Below are 12,696 nucleotides of genomic sequence, written 5' to 3' on the forward strand. Positions count from 1 at the left end.
TTAATCTCATGTCTGGTGACCCCAGCTTACTTTTGTCTGCATAGCCTTGAGTTCTGTTTGTTTCATTACATTTGTGCCCTGCTATTTTCCCAAACAGGGTAGCATTTGTACTTCAAAAGAATGCTGTAATATGCTTTGAAAGATAATGACTTGCCAGTGTCCCCAAGTGGACTTGATTTCTTCTATTATCAAAATGGAATTTATAGGATAGAATCAGGTACTTACATTTTAAGTCCCATTGATTTTAATTTGCTTTAAACATACATAACTTTTATCTGGATTTGTCTCTCAGGGTAGCAGTCAGGATGAGCGTATAAGAATATAAGATGAGCCCCGATGAATTAGACCAGTAATCAGTCTAATCCATTGGCCCAATCATATTCCTTTGGGAAGCCTACAAGCACAAAATGAAGGTAGTAGCTTTTTTCTGCTGTTGTCTCTCTTTAGAATCATAGACTCATAGAACAGTAGAGTTGGAAGGGGCCTATAAGGCCATCAAGTCCAACCCCCTGCTCAATGCAGGAATCCAAATTAAAGCATACCCGATAGTGGCTGTCCAGCTGCCTCTTGAATGCCTCCAGTGTTGGAGAGCCCACTACCTCCCTAGGTAATTGGTTCCATTGTCGTATGGCTCTAACAGTTAGGAAGTTTTTCCTGATGTTCAGTCAAAATCTGGCTTCCTGCAACTTGAGCCCATTATTCTGTGTCCTGCACTCTGGAACGATCGAGAAGAGATCTCAGCCGTCCTCTGTGTGACAACCTTTCATGTACTTGAAGAGTGCTATCATATCTCCCCTCAGTCTTCTCTTCTCCAGGCTAAACATGCCCAGTTCTTTCAGTCTTTGTCCCTCACCAAGCCTCACAGGGCTTTGTTTCCAGTCCCCTGATCATACTTCTTGCCCTCCTCTGAACCTGTTCCAGTTTGTCTGCATCTTTCTTGAAGTGTGGAGATCAGAACTGGATGCAGTATTCAAGATGAGGCCTAACCAGTGCTGAATAGAGGGGAACTAATACTTCACGCGATTTGGAAACTATACTTCTGTTAATGCAGCCTAAAATAGCATTTGCCTTTTTTGCAGCCACATCGTACTGTTGGGTCGTATTCAGCTTGTGATCAACGACAATTCCAAGATCCTTCTCACATGTTATAACTGTGCATTTGGTTTCTTTTTCCTATTTGTAAAACTTTGTATTTATCCCTGTTGAATTTCATTCCATTGTTTTCAGCCCAATGCTCCAACCTATCAAAGTCCCTATGAATTTTCTTTCTGTCTTCCACGGTATTAGCTATGCCCCCCAATTTTGTATCATCTACAAATTTGATAAGCATGCTCTGTATCTCCTCATCCAAGTAGTTAATAAAAATGTTGAAGAGCACTGGGCCCAGGACTGAGCCCTGTGGTACCCCACTTGTTACTTCTGCCCAGTTTGAGAAGGAACCATTGATAAGCACTCTTTGAGTATGATTCTGGATCCACCTGTGGATCCACCTGATAGTTGTTCCATCCAGCCCACATTTAGCTAGCTTGCTAATCAGAATATCATGGGGCACTGGTACTCTTGGAAAATTAGACTGGTATTCAGTGCATATTTGCATTTAATTTGTAGGTTTTAAAAATGCAAATTGCATCAGCTGGGGATGATAATTAATGGAAACAGAGCATCCATGGGGATGTAATTTAATGCTTTCCTTCCTCCTCTGAAGTTGCTGTTGCATTAGGAGGAAATTCCTCCGTGGCACCATCAGGGAAGAATGGGTTAAATTCCCCCTCCACTCCTGTGATTCCACTAAGTATCAACTTCCTCAGCTAATGCATGTTACACTGTAGCTAAATCACTTCACTGCGTAGATTAGCCCTCCAGAAGTATAGTTCTTCTGAACCTGGAGGGTGCATATAGACATCATACCTACTGAACATTGATAATCTTTTTCTCCATGAATTTATCTAATTCCCTATTGAAGCCATTTAAATGTCAAGAATAATGGTTTGCAGATGTTTTGCACATTAACAGTTGAACGGTGAAAAAAATAATTGAACAACTCATTTGCTGAAGTTAAATGGATGGAAAGTAGAGATACCACAGGATGTGTGGTAGCTTTGACATTTTTAAAAGCACGTTGTAAAGTCAGCAAATTTTAAACCATTCAGGAAAATTATCTTCAATCACTGCCACTTAATATCTTCATGTAGTAATAATTATATCCTTTCTGTTTTTAATGGAAACTTATTTTTGACAGTTAAGTTGGCAAAGACCAGTTGTTTATGTTGATAAGTCTATGTCAATTCAATAGAAAATATTGTCTGAAGAAATGTGTGCAATGCTTCATAAGAGTGCAGAATGTTGTGTCTTAGTTCATTTCTGTAACTTCATGTGGTTCTCATCAGGATTCCTACTCCTACTAGTAGTCCAACCTCACCAAAAGGCACTAATAATCTTTATTAACTATTTTTATTGGGGTCCTTTAGGATAGGATCTGGTTGATAGATTATTTCCCTAATTGTTTCCTAATTTCCTTAAATGACTTTAGCAATTGGAGAGGAAGCTTAGATTTTTGATACTTCAGGGCCAAAGCTGCTTGCTGGTAGAGAGAATGAGACAGCTGTGACCCTATGAGTTGGATATTGGCTTGCAGTGGGCTAAATACTGTCAGCTAAATATGTCAGTACAGAACTGAGGAAAAACAGCTGCTATGATAATAAAATCCTACTTAGAAAAATATTCTTGCAACTTCATGGCATTAATTGTGAGTCTATGCACTAACTTGGTATTGACTGTGAAATTGTGAGCTTACAGAAGCCTTCTAGTATTGTCTGGATTTAATTCTAGTATATTAACTTATGAACTTCTAACAATGGAGCTTGTTGGCTATTTCAGTTTTGAGATAGTCTACAAGAAGGTGCTCCTATAAGTAGAATGGCATCTATTCTGTTGGGAAATGAAAGGCAATGTTTCACCTAGCTTTTCTGTAACTAATAATGCAAAGACAGGCCAAAACACTGGTGTAATACCAAGTGTTGCAATTAATGTACTGTGATGGTTGTGGTGATTAACTAAATGTAGGAAAATTGTGTAAATATTCTTGTGGTGTATTTTCTTCCCTGTGTGCAGTGTTTGTTGAAAGCCTGGCTAATTGAGAAAGAAGAGACTTTAAACCAAGTACAAACAAGCAACTTCAAAGATCCAAAAGAGCTTGGTGTGAATGTTCGAAAGCTGGCAGTGAGTATTACTTGCTTTGCATATCAAACTAGTCTCATAACCCTAAATGTTTTATCCTGTTCCATGCCCCATTATTAACCTGGCATCTCTGCAGTGCTGAAGTATCATCATTTCATTGAAGTACTAATTTCATGGTCCATCAAGTTCTCAAATTAATTTCTAGATACATGAGGGAATACTTGTGCGTTTCACCCATTGCTGAAGAACACAGTGTGAAAATCAAAATACACACACCTATTTGTGACAAACATGTGACTGGCCAGTTGCTGTGAATGCACTAGATGGAGTACCAAGTGAAAATGGTGCTTATTGAAAAGCAAGTATGCTTCCAATTGGCCAAATTGCAATTATGTGGATATAGTTGTTTCACCATCAGATTCTCAAAGATTCTCACTCCCCAAAATATATTGTAGAGTCAGAAAAGGGTAACCAAAATTATCAAGGGGATGGAGAGACTCCCCTGTGAGGAAAGGTTGGAGAATTTGGGGCTTTTTGGTTTAGAGAAAAGGCGAGTATGAGGTGGCATGATAGAAGTGTATACAATAATACATGGCGGGAGGCAAATTTGCTCTTGCCAAAAGTGGAAACGCCATTCTTTCAGGCGTCTCTTGAAAACTGAACTTTTTAGACAGGCCTTTTAACATGATTTTTTTCTTCCCACCAATGCAGTATTTGTTGATGCTTTTATTAATATTTTTGCAATGTTTTTAATTGGTTTTTAATTTTATATTTTTTTAATGTAATAAATAAATAAATAAAACACCTGGAGGATAACAGGTCCCCCACCCCTTATCTATGGCACACACTTTTTGTAAGTTGTTTTGAGCTCACCCTTCTGAAAACAATATAGTAATAGTAATAGTACACAAATGACAATCCAGAGCCTTCTTGGTATCTGATGCAGTCACAGCTTTCACCCAAGCAAGCACTCTCCCTTCTACTTCAAGGGGGAAAGTAAGAGGGAGACTGTGTAATATTGTCCTCAACAGTGAAGTAAACGCAGAAGCCTCTTCTCAACTTGGAAGCTCCATGAATGCTTCAGAGTTTGTATGTATGCACCAGGACCTCTGAATCTTGACAATAGTCTCATGTGTGCTACACAAGGCTCAGTTTTCTGTGAAACTAAAGCCTGTAGATGCTTAGTTTGAGAAGTGGTGAGTGGAAATGCGCAGGGTACTCATGCCCCCATAACACTGCACATGCTGGTCATGCCCCTGGCTGGTGGCGTGTATAGGGTTTTCAGCATGGGGACTGAAATGCTGGTCAGTCAGGGTTCTTTTCCAGTTGAGAAGGCCCTGTGCATGGAGTAGCAGTCCCTCTTCAGGTGATCATGATGCTGATCGTCTCTTAGTTGGGTTGAGTGTGGTCAGCATGCATGTCAAGGGCATTCCCACCAGTCCTTTCACACTGTTGGTACATGGGTACTGAACACCTAAATGTGTGTAATATTTTAGCAGATGTATGAAATACTCTCCAGCAAAACTATTATGGACATTTAGGAAATAATATTTATTTGTCTGCATCTTCAACTCTTTACTTGTGTGGCATAAATTTATTTTCACAATTTTCTAAGAATATACCTTGTTAATTTGGGAAATTTGAGCAAATGATTTGACTTTAAAAGGAAATATTTACTATTGCTTCAATGTCAGATTCTCAAAGAAGATATGGGAATGAGACGTCAGACGTTAGAACAGATAAGTGAGGTGGGCCAGGATGTGTCAGAGCTACTCAACAACAAGAAGGCATTGAAGAAAATTGAAAGTGATCTGGAAGAACTAACACAGAGGTGGGACAGTTTAGTTCAGAAGCTTGAGGATTACTCTAATCAGGTACCATACAAATATTACATTCCCATTACAGCTTCCATATGTCTATCACTAATGTATAAATATTGACCTATAAAAACAAAACTGTAAGGAAAAGGCCTGAAGGTCTTTTCTTAAAGGTGTTCAAAAAAGAAAAAGAGTAAGCTTCAATGAATTGGTCCTTATCGTGTTTGATTTCTAATCTGATTAGAAAACCTGAAAATCTGATTCTGTTATGATTGACTTCTATTTTGAGACAAGTTGAACTCTTGAGTTGGCTGAATAATTCAAGAAAACAGTGCATAAAGCAGACTTCAAAATAGCAAGTGAGATCATGATATTTCATCTTAATAAAGCCAAAAGTTGAGTGAGCCTTGTTCCCCTGCATGTAATGGCCACTTGGCTTGAGGAAAGTTTAATCCATTGCTTTATCTCCTGGCTTGTCTGGAGGTCATTAACCATAGTTTCCCAGTTTGGGCATAATGGGAAACTATAGTTAAATTAGGCTTCTTGGCTTGTTTCCCAGTAGAGAGGAGAGAAGCGGCTGCATATGGATGCATGAGGCTTGTTCATATCTTGGCTCACAAAGATGATACATGATTGACTCAACACAGTCTTGCTAACTGCAATGTGCTGCATGATGGGACAGATAATTCAGGCAACACTTCGGGTTGTGGATTGGCTGCAGCTGCCCAGAAAAGAAATCTTGGGGCCACAATAGCAAAATTTATTAAAATTGTTGAATTTCTTTTGGGGCAGCAAATCAAGGTAAATTCAACGTTAGGGATTTTAAAGAAAGACATTAAAAATAAAAAGTGATGTCATAGTACCAGTATGAAAGCCAGTACTGTATCTATATTTAGAATACTATGCACCATTTTAATCATCCCATATCAAAAATAACATAGCAGAACTGGAGAAGGTACACATGGGGTAAAGTAAAAATGATTCACACTGAACACAGAAAAATACTATATTAACTCAGCTATGTGCTGGAACACAGAAGTATGCTGAGAAAGGCTACTAGTTGCCATTATATTTAATTTAATGAAAAATTCCTGCAAGTCCAGATGCTCAGCCACAGAATTGGCTGCATCCTCTATGGACTATATTATTTACTGTTCCAACCTGGCCTCATTTCAATCCCCCTCTGCTACAGATGGGCTATTCCTTTGAGGATGGGCCATAATTCAGTGGCAGAGTGCAAGCTTTGCATCCAGAAATCTCTGGCATCTCCAGGTTCAGTCCCTAGTCTCTCCAAGTAGGACTGGGGAAGGCACCTGTCTGAAGCCCCAAAGATCTGCCACTAGTCAGTGTAGACAGTACTGGATCAATAGTCTGACTTGGTATAAGGTACTCCTAATTTTGCTACTTCTCTGCATTGGGTCAGTTATTATCCACCCTTGGAGGAGACTGCTCTAAGCTTTATCCCACCCACTAAGGAGGTGCATTCAGATCAGTGACTCATGCAGAAGTACCAAGCTTTCCCGAGACTGAGTAATTCTTTCCTTTACCCTCCAACACTAAATCTTTTTGGGTATGTGAAATGTGTCTCCAGTTTTAACTGAGAAAAAAAATGTTCCTCAGCTATCAGAAGGTGGATAAGGCCCATAGCTCAGTGAAGGAGTACATGCTTTGCATGGAGAAGGTTCCTGGTTCAGTCCCTTACATCTCTGCTTATAAGAGGATAAAGTAGCAGGTGATGGGAAAGGCCTCTCCCTGAAACCCTAGACAACCTCTGTCTGTCAGAGCAGACAATACTGGGTTCAGTGGACAAATAGGGTAACCTGGTGTAAGAGAGCTTCCAAAGTTTGGGAAAAATTGAATTAACTTCAGCCAGGTGAAACAACAGTTTATGGGAATAGCACAGTTTCACACTTTTCTGAACTTTGTCCTCAAATGTGTTTGACCAGTGCAAAACATGCAGATTTTTGGCCAAACACGGGAAGTTTATGTCAGCCATAGTATAATATGAATATATGGTGGAAAGATATCAATCCAGACCACATAATCAACATAAATTCCCTCTGTTTATGAAGTGTTTGGGAGGGCCCAAGAAGCTCAGTGGTAGAGTATATGTGTTGTATGTTGAAGGGCACAGATTCAATGACACATCATTCTATAAAAACATATAATGCTGGGTGACGCTCCCTCTAGCATTAAAAAGAGTAACATAATCAAAGTACTTTCCTGCCTGTACAACCCCGAAGAACAAAACAAAACAATGCTTTTTAACATCTGCCTGAAATGGTTGGGAGAAATTTAGGAAATTTGGAGCAAGGTGTCGCCAGAATGCTGGTGACACTCAGCTCCACTTCTCTGTAAGACTGAGGTGAGGCCATACAAGACCTGGACCAGTGTCTGGAGTTGTTAATGGGCTGGACAGTGACTGGGTGACTGTGAGCAAGTAACTGATTCTCAGGCTAACTTACCTCATGTTTTTGTTATGATAGAGGGGTGAGATGTGACCATTTATCCCACTCTGAGCTCTTCAGAGGCAGGCCAGGATACAAAATAAATCCAGCTGCAGTTTAAGACCTTGAAATTCACTAGAAGGCAATAGATCACATGCTTAATGTTCTCAATGAAATTAATGGTCCAAAACAACTTAACTTCAGCTGGATCATGTCTAAAGTGAAGCATTCACTGTGGTTATTAACTGCATTTGTGGCTTGTACATAGATGACATTTATTCTTTGAAATTTTGTATAATTTCATTTTATCAACTACAACATCTTGTTAAATTCCCCTTTAGGTAACTCAGGCAGTTGCAGATGTTGAGCTGGCCCAAGCTTCACAGAAAATAATCACGGAAACAGTCCTTCTCAAAGATCAAAAAACAGTTAAACACCCCGAAGAGGAAGAATCTCCTCAGTCTCTGCCTCCACAAAAGAAAAGACAAGTCTGTCTTGATAAGGAAGCAAAGAAAAAGTGAGAATGTTTTGTTTCTGTTTTCTCAGTCAAGAGAGACTACTTTGTCTCATTTTCAAACTGTCCATGTTGAAAATTGCAGTACTGAGAAATACTGCTTTTTGTCTGTGGGTACTGTAGCCAATTCAGAACAGTGTGTGAAAAATCACACAATTTATTCTCTGGATGCATACAATGACCAATGGTTCAAAGCAGTCTTGCAAATAAGGATGGAGAGGGATGGTTAAGTATCCAGCTTTTCCAGTAGTGTCTTATTGCTGGTCTCAGTGTGCTGCCCCCTTTTTTCGTCCGCTGAGTGAGAGGGTGGGCAGGTGCAGCAGCCAACACATAGGATTATGTTGTCTTAGGTCAGGGAAACAAAGCAAATTCACTAATAGGCATAATACCTTGCAGTTTAAAAACGTACCTATAGCCAACAGATACATCTATCAAACTTTAAAAAGCAGGGAAATTGGGCAGCTATAGTGAATGCACCAGGGGAGCAGGACCTCCTCTCTGAAATATTGTACTGCCCTACAAATTTGTCAAAATGCAAACACAATTTGGGTTGGTCTTTCACAGTCTAATCCACTTCCTGTGTAGCTTGGAAGAATTTGGTAACATGTGTCTCTGAGCAAATTTGTAGGGCAGTACAATATCTCAGAGAGGAGGTCAGGTCTCCTGTTCCCCTGGTACATTCACTATAGCTGTCCAATTTCCCTGCTTTTAAAAGTTTGATAGAAAAATCTGTTGGCTGTAGGTATGTTCTTAAACCACAAGGTTTTTTGCCTATTAGTGAATTTCCCTTCTTTGTAGTCCGGGAGGTAAGAAATGGGCTGCTGTGCAAGTTTGCTGAGAATGGATTGATCATTTGCATGCTTATTGAGCTCAGTGGGATTTACTCCTGTGCAATCCTGTTTAGGATAGGTGAAACTGACCATGGGGAGGGGGGAAGAGGAGGCCAGGGAGGGAAGGGGGAGGAGAGGAGATTGGGTGGGTCGGCGGGCATTGGCAGAGGGGAAGCCCTTTTTCTTTCCAAAAGGAAAACATTGTGAACAGTATCATTCTTTTTCAGTGGTTCCCCCACGTATTTATTCTACAGCAGGCACATGTAGCCTCCCACCCAAATTTAAAACAAAGCTCTCCCTTGCCACATCTACACCAGACCTTTATTTCACTTTAGGTGGTCATGACTTCTCCCAAAGAATCCTGGGAAGTGTAGTTAGTGAAGGGTGCTGAGAGTTGCCCTGTTCCACTCACAGAGCATCAATCAGAGTGGCTGAAACCACTCTGGCTACTGGAGCTGTGTCAGGGCAATAGGAGTCTTCTCTCAGCACCCTTCACAAACTACACTTCCCAGGATTCTCTGGGGGAAGATATGACTGTCTCAAGTGAAATAAAGGTGTGGTGTGGGTGTGGCTCCCTGATTAGGGAAGCCCAGTAGCTGTGAGTCTGGCTTTTAGAACACTGACAGTTGGTTCTTACTGAGCATGCCCAACATTATAATTGAGTTCAAGCCAAAATTTCTTAAATTAATCAGCCAGGCATTTAATTAACTTTTAAACTGCAGAAGATGAAGGTCAGAGTATAGGGCAAGGTCAGTAATAGGATTACAGGTACTCTGTGAACATGGCTGATCTTTAATTAATTTGAATAGATTATGAGAACTCTGACAGAAAAAAGTCCAAAAGGGTATGGTTTTCTCTCTCTCTTTTTATAGTTTGAAGTCTCGATTCTCTTAGTTTTGTGTGTGGCCATGAAAATTTAGAGGGTTGTTAAGCAAGCGTTTCTGAGTTCAGGACTATAAGTTTTGTAAGGTTTTGTTTTGAAATGAGCTTATGGGAAGGATCACAATGGCATGGGTGGTTATTTTCAATTTAACATTGCGGAATGCAAAAAATCCATGCTGACTATAGTATACAGCCACTCTTGTGGCTGTAATAATCACTGTACTGCTACATCTTTCCTCTCTCAGTAGAGGAGGTGGAGGTAGAGAGATAATGCATGAAATGGCAGTTAAATTGTGCCTACTTCCCCAGAGTCAGCTACAACTTGCCTCAGGAAGCCAGGTGAATGCTCACTTGCAGATTTGGTAAAATCTTTGCTTAGGATTCTTCAGGCATTCATTCTGTGCTAACTGTTCAGCTTTGGGACAAAAACACCGTCAAAACATTGTGTGTGAGAGAACTTGTTACTTCTAGAAAGACTGGAGATTGCATTTTAAGGAAAAGATAGTGACTGAATAGAGGAAAAAAATTAAAACATTATTCAATCTCTCATACTAGGCTTGATTCTGAAATTGTTGAGCTGTTGAGCTGGATTTTGAAATCAAAAGCTGCCATTGAGGCCATAGAGATCAAAGAGTACAAGAAGATAAGAGAGACTTCAGACATAAAAGAGAAACTGAAGGTAAAGTGAGAAATGGAGAGGCATTTTCAGTGAAAATGTTATTTTGTCAGCTTAAAAGCTGGGGGTAGAGAGGGATCTGGAAAATGCCTGTGGGTTAAGTTCCATCGTTACTAATCTTTAGAGTTTGGCTAACATAATTCTCCTGTGTTGTCCACAAGCAATGCTGCGGCAGTTGTGGTAGGCCATGTTTAGAGTTTTAATGGGCATTTCATTTCCTTTTTTCCTCTTTGTACTAATTTCTCTTTTCATTTTATAAGAGGAAGCCGAGCATTGTGTGATATAGTACATTTTTGAGAGATTTTATTCTTAGAAATGGACCCAGCAGGAATTCCCTCCTGATATTTCAGTAAAACTGAGAGCTATAGCCAAGTCTTGATTTCAGCCTATAACGTTTCTAAACATCCTGTGGAGAGTAAATGCATTTTATGGCTTAAATAATTGGAGTCTTGTTAATGCCAGTATCAGTTAATTTTAACTAACTTAATTAATTACACAACCACAGAGAAACTTGCAAGTGCATCCCATATTAAATAGATGTCACACATTGTCAGACAATTCTTGTTTGTTTGTTTGTTTGTTTGTTTGTTGCATTTATATACTGCCCCATAGCCAAAGCTCTCTGGGCGGTTTACAACAAAAACATTAAAAACAAGTATACAAATTTAAACCTTTAAAACCCATAAAAACCGATAAGCAAGTTAAAAACACATATTATTCAAATGCTGTTAAAATGCCTGGGAAAGGAGGAACGTTTTGACCTGGTACCGAAAAGATAACAGGGTTGGTGCCTGGTGCACCTCGTCAGGAAGATCATTCCATAATTTGGGGGCCCTCTCCCTTGTTGCCAGCCTCCCAGCTTCCCTCAGGGTAGGCACCCGGAGGAGGACCTTTGATGTTGAGCGGAGTGTATTGTGGTCCCAAGCCGTGTAAGGCTTTATTGGTTAAAACCAACACCTTGAATCTGGTTCGGAAATATACAGGCAGCCAATGCAAGCAGGCCAGAATTGGTTTTATATGTTCGAACCGTCTGGTCCCTGTTACCAATCTGGCTGCTGCATTTTGCACTAGCTACAGTTTCCGATCCATCTTCAAAGGCAGCCCCACGTAGAGTGCATTGCAGTAATCTAACTTGGAGGTTACCAGAACATGGACAACTGAAGCCAGGTTATCCCTGTCCAGATAGGGGTGTAGCTGGGCCACCAACCAGAGTTGGTAGAAGACATTCAGTGCCACCGAGGCTACCTGAGCCTCAAGTGACAAAGATGGTTCTAGAAGAACCCCCAAGCTACGAACCTGCTCCTTCAGGGGAAGTGCAACCCCATCCAGGACAGGTTGGACACCCACCATCTGGTCAGAAGAACCACCCACTAACAGTATCTCAGTCTTGTCTGGGTTGAGCCTCAGTTTATTAGCCCTCATCCAGTCTTATTGTCACAGCCAGGCACTGGTTCAGTACATTGACAGCCTCACCTGAAGAGGATGAGAAAGAGTAATAGAGCTGCGTGTCTTCAGCATACTGATGGCAACGCACTCCAAAACTCTGGATGACTGCACCCAACGGTTTCATGTAGATGTTGGACAGCATGGGGGACAGAACTGACCCCTGTGGAACCCCATACTGGAGAATCCATGGGGCTGAGCAATGTTCCCAAGCACCACCTTCTGGAGCTGACCCGCCAAGTAGGAGCGGAACCACCACCATGCAGTCCCTCCCACTCCAACTTAGCCAGTCGTCCCAGAAGGATACCATGGTTGATGGTATCAAAAGCTGCTGAGAGATTGAGAGATCAAGGAGAATCAACAGAGTCACACTCCCCTGTCTCCCGACAAAGGTCATCATACAGGGCGACCAAGGATGTTTCTGTGCCAAAACCAGGCCTGAAACCCGACTGAAATGAATATAGATTTGGTCTCATCCAAGAGTGTCTAGAGCTGGCCTGCAAACACTTGTTCAAGGACCTTGCCCAGGAATGGAACATTTGCCACCGGCCTATAGTTATTAAGATTTTCTGGGTCCAGGGTGTTGGGCTGTGACCCATAGGCATTACTGTCTCTAGTTGTTTTCCATAAAGCCTGCAAGTTTGGAGAAGTAACTGTTATCTCTTGGCCTGAGAGTGAGCAGACATCCAAGGCCAGCGGTTGTCATGGTAACGTGAGATAGCAACTGGGAAAGTTCTAACAGAGTCTGTAAGTTGTGTCTTCTGAATATTGCCTCTGAACTGTGAGGCTGGTCTTCTGTGTATTGCCTCTGAACTGAGAGGTTCTCTTTTGTGTTTACCTTTGGAGAGAGATGTACCAGAAGGGGGGTGACTGAAGAAACTCTACATGTATTTACTCTTAAGCCTTTGGC

The 12,696-nt window shown here is 40.9% G+C and overlaps 1 protein-coding gene across 3 annotated transcripts in view; it reads left to right on the forward strand.

Annotated features, from left to right (window-relative positions):
• The window catches only part of UTRN (utrophin), a 521,915-nt gene that overhangs the window by 110,383 nt on the left and 398,836 nt on the right, over positions 1–12,696 (forward strand). For all 3 annotated transcript variants that reach the window (XM_061624044.1, XM_061624041.1, XM_061624043.1), the window contains exons 15-18: positions 3,112–3,219; positions 4,872–5,051; positions 7,783–7,958; positions 10,223–10,346. In XM_061624044.1, the coding sequence (XP_061480028.1) occupies positions 3,112–3,219; positions 4,872–5,051; positions 7,783–7,958; positions 10,223–10,346 (588 nt within the window). The remainder of the gene's footprint in view (positions 1–3,111; positions 3,220–4,871; positions 5,052–7,782; positions 7,959–10,222; positions 10,347–12,696) is intronic.

The sequence above is a fragment of the Rhineura floridana genome, chromosome 4 (assembly GCF_030035675.1).
Source record: "Rhineura floridana isolate rRhiFlo1 chromosome 4, rRhiFlo1.hap2, whole genome shotgun sequence".
NCBI classification, from domain to species: Eukaryota; Metazoa; Chordata; class Lepidosauria; order Squamata; family Rhineuridae; genus Rhineura; species Rhineura floridana.